The 20,525-nt window shown below is 39.5% G+C and overlaps 1 protein-coding gene and 1 non-coding gene across 7 annotated transcripts; one reads left to right on the top strand and one right to left on the bottom strand.

The window, feature by feature from the left end:
* Positions 1 to 509: 509 nt before the first annotated feature.
* gigyf2 (GRB10 interacting GYF protein 2) lies at positions 510 to 19,582 on the bottom strand. 6 transcript variants are annotated; one of them, XM_015021322.1, is made up of 30 exons: positions 19,565 to 19,581; positions 18,639 to 18,720; positions 16,849 to 16,900; positions 16,524 to 16,680; positions 16,289 to 16,384; positions 15,489 to 15,597; positions 14,470 to 14,575; positions 14,297 to 14,358; positions 14,169 to 14,201; positions 13,942 to 14,046; positions 12,862 to 13,073; positions 12,584 to 12,731; positions 11,835 to 12,086; positions 11,579 to 11,748; positions 11,312 to 11,468; positions 11,059 to 11,225; positions 10,028 to 10,122; positions 9,518 to 9,646; positions 8,755 to 8,885; positions 8,566 to 8,666; positions 6,732 to 6,872; positions 6,487 to 6,645; positions 6,166 to 6,411; positions 5,961 to 6,080; positions 4,432 to 4,665; positions 2,439 to 2,635; positions 2,132 to 2,283; positions 1,833 to 2,026; positions 748 to 892; positions 510 to 637 (listed from the first exon to the last, which is right to left on the bottom strand). In XM_015021322.1, the coding sequence occupies exons 3-30, from the start codon at positions 16,884 to 16,886 to the stop codon at positions 573 to 575; spliced, it is 3,921 nt and encodes a 1,306-aa protein (XP_014876808.1). In that variant the 5' UTR covers positions 16,887 to 16,900; positions 18,639 to 18,720; positions 19,565 to 19,581; the 3' UTR covers positions 510 to 572. The 6 variants fall into 6 exon arrangements, with proteins under 6 accessions (XP_014876808.1, XP_014876809.1, XP_014876810.1 ...); XM_015021323.1 differs by having other exon boundaries at positions 748 to 889; XM_015021324.1 differs by having other exon boundaries at positions 12,862 to 13,055.
* Positions 19,583 to 20,130: 548 nt separating this feature from the next.
* trnap-agg (transfer RNA proline (anticodon AGG)) lies at positions 20,131 to 20,202 on the top strand. Its single transcript has one exon. It is a non-coding gene; the product is annotated as a tRNA-Pro (tRNA).
* The last annotated feature ends 323 nt before the right edge of the window (positions 20,203 to 20,525 follow it).

Below are 20,525 nucleotides of genomic sequence, written 5' to 3'. Positions count from 1 at the left end.
TAACTAGTTGGAACTTTTGAACATGTCCTTAAAACAGGACATAAGTGGGCATGAATCCTTGGGCTCTACTTTGCCGTTAGTATCCATGAACAACCAGCCGAACAAATAAGGGAAGAGGAGAGAGTGGGCAGGGGGAGGGGGTGAAGTGGGGCTTTTAATAAATAAAACAAAAGTATTTTTTCTATCCTTTAACATATTATGAAACCCAAATATCCACTCCTAAAACAAAATCCACATACTGTAGAGGCCAAATTTGTCATCTCTGAGTTGTTGTGGGAAGCGTTTCCAAATCAAACTGAAGCCAAAAGAGATCAACAACTCTGAAGAGTGCCGATTGGGCCTGGCAGTCGGTTCATTCACCAGTTTGCTCCAGCTATAGGTCAGTTTGCAAGACAGCGGAAAACAAATAAACAAAAAAAAAAAAAAAAACTGTAATGGAGAAAATGATTGATGGGAAACAACAACAAAAAAAAACATTTTCTTTGAAAATCAGGAGGGCTGGGGGTTTAGGTAAAACAGCTGCTGTTCAAACTGGATACAGTCACTGGGATTTGCTCGGCTGCAGTCCCTTTTCAGTCCTCCAAGGTTTCGATTTCCCCCATATTCAACCTCTCAGATGACGCATTCACAGAAAAACCTAACATTCGGAAAAAAAAGGAAGAAAAAAAAAAGAACAGAAGACTTAGCACACAATGGCAATAAAACCGAGATGCTTTATTAACTTAATATCTGGACGTTTGAACTCACCTAAAAGGCTTGGGTCTGCTCGGACCATTTTCTGCTTCTTTTTCTTCTTCCCTGAGGTGACCGTCTCAAATCGTTGCTGCTGGCCAATTGTATGGTTGGATTGGTAGATGGCTGAAGATCCCATTCCACCCCACACAGAGTCCTTGAGCAGAAACAGAAAATCAGACTAACGAGATCCCAATCATTACCCTGCAGGTGCCTTAAAATTACAAATTCAACCTCCTTAACTTTTGCTTAATTCAGTCAGATGTCCACCTCTCACTAAACAATCACTTGTCAACACTTAATGTTAAATAAATGTGCCAACTCTTTCTGATTAGCTTTGGACTTTGACCTGGACGACTGTATTGGAGCTCAAATCTTCCATCTTGTTTGGATAAATTAATTTTTTCCATAACAAAGCTTATATTAAAATATTGGGTTTAGTTGGTATTTCAGTTTCCTGTCATTTGGACGTTCCCACAGGTGAGAAACACTATGTACAAAATATCAGCTATATGGGTCTGAAAAATGTTCAGGTTGAGACTCCTTAAGATAAAGAACATTTTCCAGTTCTGCTGCAACTCAACCAGACTGGAAAAAAAATGTGTAAAGTTCATAGTAAAGCGAGAAAAACGGATCAAGATGTATGACAGTTCTTTAAATGTCTCCTATTAAGTCTCCCTCTTGCTAACTAGTTTGTTGCTTTTTCCAAAATAATTTAAAAAAGTAAAAAAATAAAAAACATCTAGTAGGAGTCAGATTTTAAAACAATAAAAAAAACAACAACAAAATTGTTCAGGACTGAAAAACAATAATCTATTAATCTGAATTACTTATTTAGCTTTTTCATAATGATACACTGCAAAAAAAATAAATAAATAAATAAAAATTTGCATGCAACGCTTATTTTAGCTGAACACGGCCGCTTTAGTCCTTTGAAATGTGTCACCCTGAATGAGTAACTATTCTCAGACAAAGGCGTCTGATTACGTCAGATTTTGACCTGATTATAAGATAATTCATCTGGTACTCGAAGCCAAAAGACAAAATGAAACTTTTGGGTTATTGGATCATTAAGAAAAGAAATGTTTAGGCCTTTCTACCTGCTGCTGCGGCTTGGCTTGCTGTTGCTTCGGCAGCAACTGTTTCTGTTGATTAGCGTTCTGTTTGGCACGACGTTCTAGGAACTGCTTGGCAAAGTCCTTGGACTCAGGAGTGTCCCCCAAATAGGCCCTGACGTAGTCATGCACCTCATAAGGAGAATCCAATTCCTTCAGGAAGCATGCAAACGTTGGAACTGGAAGACAAATTGCACAATTATACGTCACTCAGGCCACCAGGAGAAGGTGCATCATCAGGTGTGGCTGGAGCCATTTCCTGAAAGAAAGAAATTGGGGTTTACCATCCAGATTGTTGGCTGTGTTGAGCGAGTGCAGGGTTTGCTCACACCACTGCATGAATGTGTCCTGCTGGCTCTTGCTGACACCCTGGAACAACTTCAGCAGCTTCTCCTCCTCGTCAACCTTCTTACTGGCTCGCCCACTCAAAGAGTTACTTAATGGAGAGGACAAAAGAACATCGGGTTACTGTCATATTAACCGTCACTGTTAGAAGTGTGTATTACTCATATCTTTCAAATAATCAGTCATGCTTTCCCACCACGAGCTCTGACTAAGACAATGTTTTAATTTGGCATCCTAAACAAGTACCTGAGGTTGGCGTTGCCTTTGTTGTTCTTCTGGGTGTTGCCTTTTTTGGTCGGGGGAGGCTGCTGGACGGCCTCCTTTATGGCCTCATCCCAGAAGCCCATGTTTGAGTTGTGGGTGTCGCCCCAGATGCTGCTGGAGTCGGAGCCCCAGTTGGTGCTGGTATTAACAGACCCCCAAACCGAGTTACTCAGCGATGTCTGTGAGGAGACACAAGGTGCTTAAGGTCAACAATGATTTTTCAACACGAGTCTCACGTTTCATGTCATATTTTCACAAAGTTGTCTGAGGCTAGAAGCAGGAGTTGATGGTTGCCAGAGCCACTCTTTTTAGAAACGTGCAAAGTCACCAGCAATAAACCTTTGAAATATTTTCATAATTTTTCTTTACATTTTAAAGAAAGGTCTGAATAAGTTGGATCCTAGACTGTAAGTGCCAAATAATCTATTTTGCTGCACTAAAAATCCTGAGAATTTTCAGCTTAAAACCTGACTAACTTACATTTAAACTCAACCCTTGGGTTGACCCTAGTGCACAATATGCTGAGAGAAAAAAAAAAAAAACATTCAACTGTGGAGCATACCTTTTTTATTTTTACACCTTTATCTGAGGCGCACAGCTTCAGAGTTCTAATCTTGAGAAACGGATGATATAATCTGCCTGCATTCAACAACTGGCTGCAGAAGACAAACCTATGCGTGAAGTGGCTCTCGAACACAATTCTAACTATAACAATGTTTGAATGCAGAGGTGTGAGGTTGTGAGTTATCTTTGGATTTCTGTGCATCATTTGGCAAAAATAATGACCTCCATGTTCATATTTAAACAACCTTCATGCTCTTTCCGTCTGACAAACACCACAAACTGCTACAAACATGGAGACACCAAGTGTGAAGCAACAAACACCGATGATTTTAATCTGCTGGAGGAAATTACAGGGAAATCCAATTTCCATTAACTGCTACTTCAAAGCTTGAACAAGTGAAGTCATGACAAATAGCATGAAATAATAACTACCGCTATCAATCGATTAAAAACTTTTGTCAGATTAATCACACTTTGGGACTGTGATTAATCACTATGAGTAACTTTGTAAACTTGAAATACAAGTGTGCTCGCAGTTGTGCAAGCTCCTCTTGTCGCATTCCAACCAATTAAAATGCAAGAAACTATATGGATTTTTTTTGGCTGCAGAAAGCAGGTGATGTAGATTCCTAGTACTCAACAGCAGAAAACTAACTTCACTACACATGCATACAAGTAGTAGCAAACTTGTTCAGGGTACAACTGACAGATAAGGTACATTTAATGTTCTAGTTTCTAGGTGCTTTGCCCCTTTTTGATGCCACCCTGCACAACGACTCATCCTATACCAAAAACCTCCAGTCACTGTATGCATATTTTCTAAAAACGTTTCATGCCTTGTCTGCAGACAAAGCATGTCTGAAGATTCTCATTGTTGAAGGCTTTTATATTCAAGTAGGTTTAAATGAAGTCATTTTCTTCCTCTCCATTCATTTCTTGTGGAACTCGTACGTTGAGGCAACAGCCGCTTATCCTCATCCAGCCGAGCGACCGGTGCAAATCGTGCATGTGAAATTTTGAGCTTCTACATGTAGATGTGCATACACGGACTAATGATGCAACATGAGAAAGTTGAAAAATGTAATACTTTTGGTGCCGTCTGCGGTTGTAGAAAACTTCTCTTTCGCTGTTGTTCATCGCTCGTTTTGCGACGAACAACAAGCGAGACTTAAGAGCCTCTGTTGGAAAGAGGCTCTTAGGTCAAAATAATAACAAATAACATTTTTTGTGATTATGACAGCCCCATTATTATCTAAACAAAATTGATTGATGATCACAGACCTTTGACTGCAATGTCAGTGTGTTGAAACATACATGGAGAGATCAATTTAATACTTGACCTCCTCAGCACAGAAAGAGGCACTGACGACATCACTAACTGAAGTTTGGTGTAATCCACTGTGTTACATACGGTTCTGTTTTGAGTTCGGGTCTGCTGGGTGACGGTGGGATGCTGTTGGTGTGGCTGCTCCTTCCGCTGCTTCATCTGCTGGGCCTCCTCCCTCTGAATCTCCAGCAACGACTTGGTGATAACGGGTTGCTTGGCTACATTGCCCCAACCAGAGAGCTTGGCATGCGACTGCTGGGCTTGTTGTAGCGCCTGCTGTTGCTGCTGCTTTAGGAGCTCTTGCTGCTGACGTCGCTGCTGTAAGGGTGAGAAGACAACAAAAGTGTTTTTAGCAAGGATAGGTCACACATGAAATTAATTTATTACTCGAGAAATTGAGATGTTGCTCTGCTACCACAGACTGAGATGATCACAGCGAGTTTCTGATTCAAGTAAACCTGGTGATCAGCTTTTTGTGCAGCACAGCCTCTCATGTCGGCACGTTTCCTGCTAATGATAGTCGCCCCACTGTTACCAACTCAATCAATGACTGTCTTGCTAAATTTTCGCAACATTTCAGACAAAAAAAAAAAAAAAAAAAAAAAATCAGAATCAGCAGGTCGGGCTTTTTACAGATCAATAAACGTTTAATCACACTTCAATATCATAATTTCAAAAGTAATGCATCGCACAGAGAGATTTTTAGGTAATTCCTGACTTTTCTAAATCTGTGCTTTGAACTTTGTGCCCGACAACAGTGAAAACTTTGAATTTTGAATATGGCTCCCCAAAAAACAAATCCTAAATTAATTGTTGCCGTGATATTTATGTGAGCAACACATATGACATGTGGAGCTACCTGGTCCACAATAATGTTAGCTAATTATTTAAGTACAATGCATTCTGGTTCTCTGTGCCGGTGAGATACTTGGCGACACATAAAGCAGAATAAAAAGTTTCAGAGGAAAAAGAGCTTGGGTGGTGAAGTCATTAGGAAACTACATCTATGTAGTTTCATATGTAAAACACCACAAGTGTGCCACGGATTACTTTATCAAAGTCTTCTTGAAATGGAACTATAAATAATCTTTTCCCTCAGTAGCCGGAGAGACGCATCATAATAGGCCTCATATTTTCAGTCCCATGACTGAAATTAATACCCAATGTTTCATTTCCATTTTGTTGCCATTTGAGGAGGGAAGAAGATATTTGTTTGGTCATAAGTCAACAATAGTGACGCAGCGAAGACAAGTGGGGAGTTTGACTAAAGCAGATAAGCAATATCAGCTGGGTGGTCCTTTTTCATGGTCTCAAAAGATTGTATTACTATACGTAACAGCAATGCAAATATCAGCCCAAATCTCAATAGTGTTGCATTCCTCATGAATATATTACTCATATTTTGATCCAATGCGCTTCCACCTTTCTTTACCTGTATTACACTGAGCTGTTTATCAGTAATCTCTCTGACTGGGAGAAACGAAGCAAAAAACACAACGGTTTGTTTTGAGAGTGTTAGCTAAAGGTAACATATTCATTTCAGGCTAAAAATGTAGAGAATTAAAAAAAAAAAAAAAAAAGGAGGTAGAGTGCAACATCTTCGTGGGTCTTACCTCCTCGCATGCCTGTCGTTCTCGCTCCTCCTCTAGTTTCTGGATCTCGGCCAGTGACAAGGCATTTTGTGTGTGGTTGTGGTTGGCTGACTGCTGTCCCCACTTAGAAGATGATGGAAGCTGCAAACCAGGACAAAAAGTTTTCTCAACATTTGGGACCATTTTGTCCAGTTTTTAACACCTAATGTTGGCAATGAGTCCTTACCTTCATCTGTGCGAGCTGCTGCTGCTGTTGCTGCTGCTGCTGCAGTCTTCTGAGGGCCTCTTGTTGCTGCTGCCTCTGTCTCTGCAGCTCCTGCTGTCTTTGGGCCTCCTGCTCTCTTCTTTTTTGCTCCTCCTGTTGCTGTGCAAGAGCTGCAGCAGTGGCGGCGGCCTCCTCCTCCGCTCGCTTCTTCTCCTCCTCGCGCCTTCTCAACGCCTCCAGTTCTTCTTGCTTTCTGCGCTCCTCTTCCTGATGAAGAAGAGAGAATTGCGTTTATTGAAGCATTTTTATGGAAATCACTGCTTTGAGAATTTATTTATTTACCTGTTTCCGAAGGAACTCTTCCCGTTTCTTTTTCTCCTCTTCTTCCCGCCGTCTTTCCTCCAATCTTCGGATAGCTTCCTCCTGCGCCTTCCTCTCCTCCTCTTCTTTTTGCCTGCGTTGTGCCTCCTCTTGTTCTCTTTGTAGCCTCAGCGCCTCTTCCTAAAGATCCAATATTAAGTCAGAGCCATTAAAAAAAGTTACTCCTAGACTTTTCTCAATTTTAATAGACGGTTAAATTGCGCCACCTGTTTTTGCCGAACCAGTTCCTCTTCTTCCAACCGCTTCCTTTCCTCCTCCTGTCGAGCCCTGAGAGCCTCTTCCAAACGTTTCCTTTCTTCTTCCTCCCGTTTTGCTCTTAACTCTGCCTCCCGTCTCTCCAGCTCCAACTATGTATTTGAACATAAGTTAAACATAGGTTCGATCAAAGATCATTAAAACATTTGAGTAGATTATATCGAAGGTGATGATCAACACCTTCTCTGTTGGCCATACACCAATCCCTCTAGGAAGGTGCAATCGCAACTATTAAAGTAAATTGACTAAACATTCACATATTTTGTGTAGACTTTCAATTTTCCCATGTCATCACAACTTTTCTCCAAATCTGATCAACGTTTTCTGCAATTCCACTAATTGTTTTACCAGTCCTCTTAGCCCCCTTTTAATTTAACTTTCTTGTTTCATGACAGGAAGTTAAATGTGTGATACCAAATGGTAATATTTGCCTTTTTTTGCCTAACATTCTAAAGATGTTCTGTAGGGTTTGTTTATATTGTGTATACAGTCTATGATCACTTGAATGACCGATATTGAAGTCTTCTTTTGCACTTAACATAGTTAATGTTTTGCACTTTCAAATCTTGTCTTCTTTGGGAAGGTTATGTGCAGCAATTCAACTTTTTTGCAAGACCAGATTTATGGCAAAAATAAAGCTTCAAAAGAAATTTGATGCAACCTTTTGAAAAACAGGTGCTGCGAAATCAGTCATTTTAGGCTGCAGAAATAAAAAGAACCCTAAACAATGCAATATCCTGAAAGGACTGATAAACCACAGACTTGGTGCAGGTGATCCAAGGCAGACCCTTAGATCACCATTGGTCCATATGTGAATTCATTGGACACCAATGGTACAATGAAAGGAACCGAAAAGGCACGGAAAACCCCGGCATGGAGAGCAGCTGCATTGTTATGGTTTTGGAGCAACGAGCTTCCCTCTTTAAAAAGTGCTTCCAGATTTTGGCTTGTGGTGACATTTATGTTTATACATTGTCCCTTTCTAAATAACTACTTCACAATGACTAGCTGTAAGAGAAATACACTTAATATTCACCTATTATTAGCAAAATAAAAAAAAAATCAGCTTGATCAAATAATCACTTGTTCTTGTGAGCATGCACACACATAAGCTGAAACCTTGCTCCTGTCCAGATTTCTATTGTATATCATTTTAAACACAGCAGCGATTTTTGTGAGAAACCTTGAGCCGAGTCACTGCTGTACAGGGTAAAAGTAGTTTTGCTTTTAAATATCCCGTCATCTCTGATAAGTAGGCAGGCAGACAACTTTTTGTCCAAGTCTCCCGTTAAATTTGAGATTCTGTAATAGCAGAACTTTGCTTTCCTTAAGGCACATTTAAGCTAGCTCTGTAATAATGTAAGAAATATTCCGCTGCTTAACGTCATTTTGCTCAAGAGTGAACGAATACTCTGAAACGACTCCATTCTGTCTGTACCTCCAAAGGTCCACTTCAACATAAACCTGTATCCACGATCTGAGACCTCTTGATGCAACGCACACTCAGATTACAAACGATAATAATGCAGCACGTTTTGACAAATCAGGGCCATTGACAAACATCGGCTAGCAGCTCTTATTTAGAGTCAGCAGAATTATCTACGCCTTTGTGTAGGAAAACGATATCTGGAACATATTGAGTAAAGAAGTTGTGAAATGTACATTTGTGTTATTTCATATTCCAAAATAGTACATCTGGGGAAAAACCACGTTGGCCTAAATTTAACAATGGGGAATCTTTAAATGCCAGAAAGAACAACTAAAGTCTGATGAGGTGATGCTTACCTTTGCAGACCTTGCCTTCTCAAACTGCTGCATCTGCTCAATAGTTGGAGCTTGTGCCACTGAGTCTATAGGCAAATCCCATACACTGCTGCCTTCCCATGCTGTGTGCAAGTAATAAAAAAATTATCTGTGTAACTGATTTGTTTCTGCAACAGCAAATGCAGCCAAACGCCAAAAGCAGAAACTCACTGCTTGTAGCAGCCTGTTGAAGGTTTGGTGTGCAGGAGGCCTGAGAAGAGGGATTCTGCATTTCCCACACCGAACCCGAGTCAGGGACTGGCAGGGATCGGGTAACAGGAGGTAGAAGACTGTCAGAAGCACTACAGAAACACAGACAACAAAAGAGGAAATTAATACACCACTATTGAAAATTGTGCCAGACATGTAAATCCCGTCTGTTATCTTAATGTCAACGTGTGAAATATTGCAATTACAGACGGCTGTTTGGTTGCAAGACTTAGTAGGCTACAGTATTTCAGGGTTCGTGTGTTAAATAAAATTTCGCATTTGACCACATATATTAACGATTCTTTACACAGACACTTGATATAAGTCTTATTGAGTGAGATCAGAAAGCGCAGGAGAACGGTGAAGGTGTTGTGATGATTAAAAAGAAAGAAAGTGAGGAGAAAAATGTAGGCTAAACATAATCTATACTATAGATTATATGATATTTAACACCATCGCAATGTTATGTTTTCCAGATATCAAACAGACGAACATAAGTTAAATATGGACTTAGAGCAAGGGAATTGAAAATGTTGGTAGCACTTTATTTGAAGGGGTCTGCATAAGACTGACATAAACATGATGGAATCTTCTGCTGTCATGAAGTGTAATTTGGTAAATGACACTTATAATGCAAAGTTGACACTTTTAATGCAACTTTTTACACCCCTTCAAAGTGTTGCCAAAATTTTATTTTATTTTTTTTTAACTAATTGCTCCCAACCTTATCTTTAGAGCCTGGTATTGCTGCAGAAGCATGTTGATCTGCTGTTGGTGCTGCTGCTGCTGTTGGAGAGGAGCCGAGTTGAGCACTAAAGTTTTCTGCTGGGCCAACGCCTGGGCATACTGTTGCCTGTTCAGGAGCAAAACAAGAGACAAAGAGAAAGAGGAAACAAAGTCAGGAACTGAATAACTTAACATGTGATGGTAAAGGATTCAACTACATTATGTTGAGCAAGTTCTAATCCAGAGACAAGCTTCATTTGGCTTGTGTAGTTGAGAGCTTGGAAGCAGGAGGGACATGACAAGCATGTGCCTATAATTAAAGCAAGACAAGGCCTAACAGGTACTATGCTCATTGTTACGCTATTCACTTAAACCACTCAATAACTGGGAACCCTCTCTGTTTCACACACTGGTCTATAGTTTGTATGGTTTAAAATAAAATACAGATGCTTGTGTGGAGAAAGGCAACACAAAAAATTTGCTTGCTTGCAGAGAGAGTCTAACATACCTGAGGAGGTATTGATATTGCAGCTGCTGCAGCTGGTAAAGGTTGAGAGCAGTGAGCTCCTGCTGTCTCTTTAACCTCTCCTGGTCACCATCAGCCTGCAACACAGAGAAGGATAAAATAAGAATGGATCACAGCAGTGTCAAATAAATAAATAAATCAAATAAATGACTTATTTGCAATCGTAACATGTTCCTTAGAAAGCCTAAAATGTTGCATGCTCGGATTGAGATCAGAGCAAAGGCCTTATGTGAAGATTAAACTACATTGTTTTAATTTCTACCATCAATATTACATTTTCAGGAAACATTTCAAACTCTCAAGCTAAGAAAAAATGTTAACCAAACACCTTTAAAAACATCATGGGACAACAGTCAATTCAAAACAATTTTGCTTCATAAAAAATATATTGGGAAATTGAGTGTACTCTAATGCCATCTACAGGTCACTGTCTGGTACTAGTAAAGAAAACGAAACCTGAAAAGCCTTCAAGCAAATCAAACTGGTTTAACATTAGACTCACCACAGAGCTGCATAATTAAGTTCCTGGAAACTCTTGTTCCCCAAAAAGCTCTATGTTGAAACTACCCATTGTTCGTTCCGGAGTTCTAAGAAGCATAACAGCCTCTGACAGCGATGCATAAAATATTAGTTTACAAGATATTATCAAGCCTTCATTTGTAAACATTTATAAAATCCAGAGGAGCTGCAGAGAGCATTCGTATTTATCAGCATTAGGAAGAAACGATAGAAAACATTTCAAGTCAATTCAATCGTGGCTAAGAATAGCTGGCAGAATGAAAAGGTCAAATATTTTTGAACAAAGCAGCTAATAATGCCTGACGAGAAATCAAGCGAATAATCTATATTTAGCTCCCAAGTTGGTAATGAAAATTTCCTCTCAGCTTGACTTTTCGAGAAAAACAGCTGATTTGATCCTTTATTTCTGCGTGCTGTAACTCAGGCTTCAAGTTATCACTTCCCAAACGTTGTAAAACATTAGAGAGTCACTTGGATTTTGAAGGGGTTCCTACTTGTAGTGGTGGCGGTGCGGGGCCTGGAGTAAAGGGCACCCTCCCCCAAATCTTCATTATCTCTCCCAAAGGTTGGAACACTTCATCGCAGCCTCTTTTGACCAACAGAGACATGGTGAAGTAACCAGCCTGAAACCAGTCAGACATCTCGTGATTGCTGAACGGACCTGAGGATGTAAAAGTGAGGCGGGGGTCCAAATGAGACATGTTGCGAGAAAGAATGTACAGCACATTGATCTCCCTGCCTTCTCACCCTGTATCTCCCCCTGTGGATCTTTGTAAAACCACTTGAGAGCGGCTTCGTGGGTAAGTGGCAGGCCCGCAGGCTTAGGCTTCTCTGAAGTCTTTGCTGCAAGTCTGTCATCATCCACCCCGCTGTCCTGGAGGTATGCTACCATCTTTTCTGCCTCCTAGAAAAGAATATCATTTTTAACTCAGCCAAAAATATACACAGCTGTAGTGTGACATTATTCAGAACAGTATTTGATGACAACTTCCAGCAGAATTTGTGGAAACTTACTTGCTCAAAGTGTTTCAGACCCTCATCTTCATCAGTGTCATGCGTCACCGTGGTGAGTCTGCTCATAGGTGCTATTATATTTGGGTAGGGTAAAGCATTGTTTATTGCCACAGGGATTTCAATGGGTTTTTGCTGTGGTAGATGTACAGTGGATGACGGAGCAGAAACCTCTGCATGAAACAGACATAAGCAGAAAGTGTCAGTTGCAGGGGGTGTGCAGGAAACAGCTTATTTTCGATAGGAAATAAAGTCCCACCGGGCAGGGTGGTGGAAATGTGGGCCATGGCATGCGACTCCAGGATGCTACTAGACATGGGAATACGAAGCGGTGCTTTGCAGGGCTCCGGTGGGAGCTCCAGGGGCGGGTGGCGCTCAGCTGGTCGTTCGGTCTCGTCGGTTCTGCTGGGATGGTTTGGAGACAAATTCTGAGGAGGGGGCTGCGACTCTGAGACTGCTGAAGCCACGGCTGGACCAAGAGACGGGCCGTCTTCTGACATTCTGGCTAAGTCTGAAACGATTAAAAGAAGCACAAATTCACAAAAATGAATGAATCCGTTTTCCATTTCAGTTATTTTAAACTTTTGTTTTGGCCCAAAAAGACAAACGGCGGCAGAAAAAAGGCTCTCGTTTCGCTCAGATAAAAGATATCGGAGCAGACAAGAGGCAAGGTGGAGAAGTTGGCTTATTTTTTCTTCCATCAACAGAGACGCTCTGTAAGCTTTTTAACAACACCGGGAGGGTCGACTTGAGTCAGCTCAAAAGAGCAGCTTTTTGTTCTCTCACCCTTTAAACTTCTGGTTTAAGTTTTTCAAATCAAAACAATTCAGACCCTCCTTAAAGATGACAGATGTTTTTTATAAGAACAAATTGTAGCATCAGAAGATAAATTTTGTTTTAAAGACAGGCTTCATTTCGAAATAAATGAATTTCTTGCTTATTTCTATTTAGATGCACCGGTTTATGTAAAAGCAAAACTAAATCTAAAGTGATGATTATTTTACTGACCTTTTCGATCAGGTTCTCTTTTGGCTTCTTTCTCTGTCTCTTTGGTCTCCCTGGGTAAAATATCTTCCTCCTCCAGACCTTCGTCACACTCTTCCAAAGGTCTGAAGTCGAGCTCTGCTTCTTCTGGGATTGGTTCCTTTGACGCTTTCTGATAGCAAAAGACAGAATATTTAAACAAAAGTTGACACCAGCATTATCCCAGAAACCTCAATGCCGACAATTTATTTTCAAATGTGAAGTGACAGGAAGTAAATATTTAACTGTTTTTCATATCTTACCTTTAGAGAAAGAAAAGCTCCTGAGGAATCAAACGTTCCAGCTTCTTCATCTGCGTCCTCCAGACACCACTCTGGTAAGCTGTCTCGCTCGTCCTCCAGGCTGCCACTGCCTGACCTTGGTCTCCTGTAGCCGCGCTCCTCTTCTCTGGCGTCAAATGGGAAGCGCCGACGTTGGTCTGGATATTCCCGCCACCCTGCAGACCGAGGCCCATCTAGGAAAAATGTAATGCAATCAAAATAAAACAAAAAAACAACTACCAATCATATGTTTAAACTAAAATAAAGTTAATAAAACTGGAGGGTTTCGTCCATATGCTGTGAGCATTTTGTGATAATGTAAGGGCAACCAAATCTTGGTGATAACTACAGATATTTTTCCATGGCAAGAACTGGAACAGAGGTAAGCTCTCGCTCACTTTTAGCTATCTCTTCAGCAAAGTACAATAATAAATAACATCTCAGAGTGTTTTTCACAGTTAAGTCTTAAAAAAAATCCTTCGTGACGAGGCTAATGTGTAAATTTGTCTGCACAAAAACCACATTGTGCAAGTAGTTGCATTTCATGTTAAAATGCTCATTCTTATTTTTTTATTTTTTGAGGCAGGCTTTTTTAAATCAAATACAAAATGGCACATATTTTAATTTAAGAGTTTATTTTCCTAACTTAAAGATAGACACTTAGAGAATCATCAGAGAACCGGAGTGAGAATGTCTATTGAATCTGTATAGCTAAATCCTTATCAGTTCTCATTCACAGTAAAAAGTAACTCTGCTGGTTACTTTTATTTTATGTTAGTAGTGGAATATTATTCCACTTTTGAAAGTTACACTTTCAAAAAGATATTCAAAAACTCAGTTTTCATGCAAGTTTATAATCTTTGACAAAAGTGTACTTTTCACCCAATGATAAGCCCAGGGCCATAAAATCATAATACACCAATGCATTTATCAAAGATGATTCATCTAAGATAAATGTATAGGTGATGTGGCTCCTGCAGGGCCCACCTGGGCTCGGGGGACACCACCGGTCATTGTCCCGACGAGAACCTGCCAGGCGCCAGCCCCCCTCATCATCCTCACCGTTCTGATCGTCACGAGAAGTACGCCAGTTCTCACTCTCTGACCGCGTAAACTCGTGCTTCCTGGGTAGACCCGTCCCTCCGTCCTCATAGGTGCCCGGTCGGGCTGTAAAACGACCAGGCAGAAATGAAACAGGAATCATAGTATAAACAACTAAACAATAGGCAACGTGTAATTTCCCCCAAAATTTCCAGTGAACAACTTTAATTTCTGTGAAGAACACTTACTGTGATTGATCTGAAAATGCCCAGGAGCAGCTTCTGATATGTGCAAAGAGAAAAACGAGTTGGTGAAGCAGTTTGTATGCCAAGATACACACACATTGATTATTTGAGCTACAAAATGTTAGACCAACCTGGGTCTTTTCGACCTGGCTTTTCAAATCTTCTATCTCCCCTGGTGGAAAAAAAGTCATCACTAAAAAGGAGCAGACCAGTCAAAAACAAATCTCACTGCACATTTGTATTGGTCAAAACAATGCTTGATGTTGCCACAAACACTTGACACCAGAAAATCATGTTCCAATACCTTTCTTCCCAGCTTTGAGAGCGATGGATTTCCCTCCCTCCACGACCAAAACCTTCCACGTCGTCAAAACTTCTTTGGTAAAACCCTCCGTCACCTCTTCCCCGCCCTAAAAGTTAAAAGTGCAGAAAGTAGGAGACAGTATTTTATCATGAATGGGAAATGAACGTAGTACACGTAAAGTGAGGCTGAAGTTCCGGATGCTTTGCCTAACAACTTTAAGCTGCTTATGTTACCAAAACACATGAATATATCCTTAGGATCTCTTTAACTCTGTAAAAAGAGGGAACAAGCACCTATCAAGTGAATGAAGTTGGTCTACCCCCAACATTTTTTTGTGAGTTTTGCACCACCACCTTTTTTTGAACAACAAACAACCATCAAGTAAGAATGACCATGTCTGTCCCAAAGTGCAGCCTGATAGCTGAACAAACAAACAAAAAAACACCAGATGGCCAGTCCACTCCTGCTTGTGACAAACTCCATCTTCAAAATCACATTTGGTTTCAGAGCAAAACTGAACACGTGCTGCTTGTTAGTTTATACAAGTCAATTTACTGTTAGTAATTGGTCAAGAGCACATGTGCTTAAGTACTGATTGTCAGCAGTGTATTTATTAAAGTTATGTTAAGACAGACCAACAGGCTGCCTCGCTATCAAATTGAAAACCACAGAGACAAAGTGCTTTAAGTCCTGTAACTGTGGCAAAAGAAAAATAAAAAATCACTGTGTTTAAAAGGAAGTTTAGTCCTTCAAGGGATTGACGAGTTCAAACAGCTGAAGTTTAGGTATGCTGGGTAAGCACAACAACTAGAGTTGGGTACTGCTACACCCCGTGCTTCAAAGTGTGGGAAAAATGATGGGCTGCCAAAAGGAATCTTAACCATCTACAGTTGTTTTCTCTCTGAAGCCCACAAGATCAGCAGCTCAGCAAATGAAATATGTGTCTTACATCTGCTCTTGAAGTCACTTATTTCACAGAGGTTTGACACCACAGCGTATGTTCTTGGTTCAATTCCTACCTCTACCTCTAGATGTACTTCGGCCTCTTGGCGCCCCAGCTATGGGCCCACCACCTCGCCCTGTCAGTCGGAGTACAGCTGCGCTGTTTACAGACATAGAAAAATTTCTCTGCAGATATAAAGAGGGGGAGGGGAGATGGGAGCAAACAGTGAATTCTTCAGATTGATCCTTTGCTCATACCTTTATGACTAATTTATGAATGAACCTAAATAATACATTTTTCTCACACAAAAAAAAAATCTTTTTGCAATCGACATTAATGTCCAACACATATCACAAAAATGTAAAAGCTTTGCACTCAATAGTTTTTACACAAATGTGTAACATTTGTTAAATATGAACAGATGTACAAATCTAATTACATCATAATTACAATGCCAAAAGCAAAACACACACAGATCCACATAGCTGATAAGTAAAACATGCATCTATTCTGAAAAGCTATCCAGGGGAAAACTCAGCACACACAGAAATTTGGGGAAAAGGAAATGCAACTTTTAGCATTTTAAGAAACTTAAACAGCTAAAGTAAGTAAAGTTTATTATAGGTAACGTCATTGATTATTATTAGAAGTCGACATGATTGAAGCATCCCAATTATCAACTGGCCTACAGTAGGTCAAGCCTGAATTGCTTTCTTAAAATGATGCTGAGAGTATTGTGTAATTTTGCCTCATGTCATCCACCTCTTCTTTTCACAAACCAAACTTTTCGCCCTCCACCTTCTTGCAAAACTATTTCGTGACTGGTCAGAATTTTGTGAGTGTGTTTGTTTGCCAGTCCTCTTATTGCTTTCCTACCTGTTCTTCCTCCGTAAAAGACACGAGTGCCAGAGGCGGCAAAGGTTCTTCTTGCAATATGGGTAGAAACTCCTTATCATGTAGGTCTATAGGGATCTGGGAGAGAGGAAAATACATTTTTGTTTCTAAGAGATGCTAAACTAAGTAAAGCATGCATCTCATCATGGATTTAACTTTTGTTTATGTAAATCAACACTGATGGAACGACGGATACAGATGCTGCAAAAATACTCACCTTGTTGTCCTTTACATAAAGTGCTAACATTTCTTCTCTCCCGTAACGATAGTCTGCAAGTTTATACTTTGGCAATGCAGGTGAGAGTGGGGGAGAAGTAACAGCATTGCTGCTTCCACCGCCACCGCCGCCCCCACCTCCAGACAGGGCACGGAGCCTTGCAGAGAAAGAAAACGTTATTAGGCAAAATGGTCAAAAAAAAAAAAAGAGACAGCAGTGGGCAAGACTGAACGTGTGCTGCAGGAGCATCAAAAAGATTACTCATGTCAGAACAAAAAAAATTATGACCGTCATCATGCTCAACCATTCATGTCTGTTTTATTACCATTCAGGTCCAAAGTTAAGTGTCTGGGTTTCGGCCATTTTTCCTTCACGTTCTTCAAACATGCAAAGAAAAAGAAGAGATTATCTTCAATTTATTTCTAACAAGTACAAAGATTGGGAATCAAACGTATTCATGTGTAGACAACAGTGAAAGATAAAGTTTTAGAAATAACAGTGATTTTAATCTTGTTTATATAACAGTTACAATAATTCGAAATAACCATTAACCATATTTTGATAGTTATCAGAATGGGAATTTACAATGATATTTTTCTCATTATAAATAAACTTAACAGTTATTGCATCCAAAAACAGTCCTCCTCAACTCATGAAAGTCAGATAAAGCTTTATTAAGATTAGGACAAGTTGGATAACAGTTTAAATACCAGCTTACTGATTTTAGTGAATTTTAGCCGTTCAAGACATAAGGCCCATCCCAAGAGAGCATAAACAGTTTAAGACTTCAATCTGCTATTTTAGGAAGCCTCCCTGGGTGCAATGCAGGTCCACTACCTGCAATTGATAACAGAGGTGCCCTCATCTTAAACAAATAAGCTTTCACTCCTTGAAAAAGAATCATGAACTGACGACAGTTATATATATATTACATCAGCTTGACAGCAAAGCACTCCAATGAAAGGCTTCTTCAAATGGCAGGCACAAATGTTTACTACTGCCATGTGAAATCCTGGACAAGTTAGTTAGTGTATTTGTCCACTTAAAGAGAATTGATAGACCAACTCAAAATTAGTTAGAAACATATATGGGATGTTACACATGTGTTTTGCTCATTTTGCAATGTTTACATAAATCAATTGTTTCAACAGACTTTGCATGCCATGACTGAAACGGTTGAAAGTTGAAACAAAAACTGTTGAAATCGGTAAAAGACAACTCGGTGATTGGAGCAATACACTTTTGAGAAGAGCTCAAAGTTCGTCAGAGAATTAGAAGATACATTTGTATTTTATTGCTCCTGTTTATGATATAAACTTCAATCCCTAAGCGAAAGTTATTTAATATCAGCCATTGCGACCAATCCAGCTGCTTAACATCAGATTGCAGTTAACCATAAAGGGTGGGCATAAAGGGCTCGGTTTGAACACTGAAAGTTGCTTTAAAAGGTTAACAGAAATAACCCTCACTGCGATGTCAGGAGAAGCGAGTTAAGTTTATAGGTTCAACAATTCAACAGAAAACTTTATTTGACGTCAATCACCTTGTTATAAGAACCGAGCGTACAATAATATATAAATTGTAACTTAGCCGCGCACTTGAAGTTAAAGTACTCTTTAGCTGCATGCTGTTACCTCAATGTATTTTTCCAACCAACACGAGAGCCAGTTGTGTTAGCACGTTAGCTTAAGGTTCTTTAGCCCAAGGGTGGCAAAGTATACGTTTGTCATACACAGGTATTTATACGTTGATAATTATTTCAATATTATTTGTATGTGTTTAATATATTTCACACGAGCACCACTGTACTGGAAGTTAATTTATATATTTAACCGTAGAAGCTAGCATGCTAACTGACTAGCTAATAGCTGCACGCGGCCCTCCCGAGCAGCCTGGATCCACAGCGGTGTTTCTTCGTGAAGCTGTACCGGATCCAGGACGACCTAACCTGAACGCCAACACACTCTATCTCGATGCTGCAAGGCCAAGTCAACATGGTAGCTTAAACAGCACCCCCAACCAGCTCCCGGCCGTAAGAACATGTCTCTTTCATATGGGACTTAAGTCAAATGTATAAATATTCCTGGCTGGTGTATGAAACTTTGGCTGTCTTACCTCTGGTGGCTGTGACAGCTCAGGGTTTGTATGCGTGTTGTTGAGTGGCTCTCTCTCTTCGTTTTCCACAAGATGGCTGAGTCTGGGTCACATGACAATACACATAAACCCGTATGCAGTGGACAGATTTGCTGACTAGTACAAAGTGGTAATGATTCTTCCCCAAATGTGTCACATTCAGAAATAATAATAATAATAATAATAATAATAATAATAATAATAATAATAATAATAATAATAATAATAATAAATGTAAGAAAAACACACATTTTTTTTTAACTAAAAACTAAAAAATATTTACTAAGTCTGGCTGTAAAATTTACATTCCTACCAATTTTAGTGTTCTGTATACAAATATTTAACATTTTATGTAAAACATGTTCATCTTCATATTTCTATTTTTGCTTTGATTCATAGTATCTTAGTGTCTTGTTAAGTTTTTGTTTGTGTTTGTTTTTTACGGTGTTAACTCACCACAATTGTGTTTCCCCAGTTTTTCCCTCATCCATAATAGATCAATTTATTTATTTTACATGTTTGATTGATTTTTTTTTAACTTCTAAAAATATGTATACAAACCAAACAAAAAAGCATGAAAAATATAACAATAAATTCCCCACAATGTGGAAAAAATTTAATGTTCGATGAAAGTTTAAGCACAAAAAATACAAAGTTCAAACGTGGTTATCTAAATTAAGCATATAAAATTATTTAAAATAAGAAATACGTAATGTCTGATCAGAAGCAGAATTGTATAGGCAATCTTTGAGTACACCATTTACCAGCTATTAGAAGTGTTATTAGTGCTTCTATAATAAAAACTAAAGCTAATTATTTCCTGGTAGTTTCACTTTCTTATAGTTTATTATTAGTTTACCACCCATGTGATAGCTTGTTAAATAGGGCTCTCTGGACGTGTAACTCACCTTACAGGTTATACCAGGAGAGCCCCTACTGTTGATGCAAATTGTGTAAGACAGGTGTTAGCAGGCTCGGGTGGGGCAGAAGCAGCTGGACGGTTGGATCTCATTACAGGGTTACTTTATAGAGTAAAAACAGCACGTATTTTGGTACGTGAATTTGCTTTCTTTTTTCTGATAGTATAAAGTGAAGCTCCAAGCACGAAAAGTCACGTTATCACAAGTTACAAGTTATCACAGCCGAGACTTCTAATTTTCCGATTTTCTTGGTAATTCAACACGTTTTGTTCAATGTTGTAAGCTATTTTAAAGAGTTTTCTAATTATCTGTGAGGCGAGTTCCTTACATGTAGCTTTGTTTTCTATGAATTTAGATTTGATTAAACTTAATAATCTACGTCTTCCCTTTTACGGACTGTTATAACCGAATAGTGAAACAGAGACCGTAACAGGCAGAAGTATCATGCCTTTCTCATAAAGTATTCTAACATCTGGCATACCAAAAAACATATAACGCAATTCAATCCCTTGTCAAACGTTGTGTTGTGATACTGCGTGACATTACAGCATCTTGGCTCGTTGGTCTAGGGGTATGATTCTCGCTTAGGGTGCGAGAGGTCCCGGGTTCAAATCCCGGACGAGCCCTCTTTTTTTCTTCTCCTTTTTGAAAATTGCTCTTTCTGCACTGTAGACTAGTACTGTCCCCGACGTACGTAAATGCGCTCTCTTTACATAAGTGTTCTTGTTCTGAGCTGTAAGTGGTCTGTTTTTGCGTAAATATACAACAGCAACTTTTTTTTTTCCATTGGCTGATTTTCAGCAGTACGTGTTGTAAATTCTGCATTTGCCATTTTTCCTAGCATTTTATATTTCACATATTTTTATTGTTACCAAGTTTTAAGTGTACATAGCATTGTACTTTGTATATGCTTAATGTTTTACTCCCTGTACTTTGATTCTGTAATAGC

This window comes from Poecilia latipinna, unplaced genomic scaffold (genome assembly GCF_001443285.1).
Source record: "Poecilia latipinna isolate Pla-1442-1.1 unplaced genomic scaffold, P_latipinna-1.0 Scaffold2760, whole genome shotgun sequence".
NCBI classification, from domain to species: domain Eukaryota; kingdom Metazoa; phylum Chordata; class Actinopteri; order Cyprinodontiformes; family Poeciliidae; genus Poecilia; species Poecilia latipinna.
This window is presented reverse-complemented; position numbering and strand designations above follow the sequence as displayed.

Bases quoted from the DNA above. Each gene is read 5' to 3' on its own strand.
- gigyf2 (XM_015021322.1), bottom strand. From the start codon at position 16,886: ATGGCCGAAACCCAGACACTTAACTTTGGACCTGAATG. The intron at 6,081-6,165 runs GTAAGGACTCAT...CCTGGTTTGCAG, and splicing joins AGCAGCTCGCACAGATGAAG to CTTCCATCATCTTCTAAGTG. The intron at 4,666-5,960 runs GTAAGACCCACG...TCACCCTTACAG, and splicing joins AACGACAGGCATGCGAGGAG to CAGCGACGTCAGCAGCAAGA.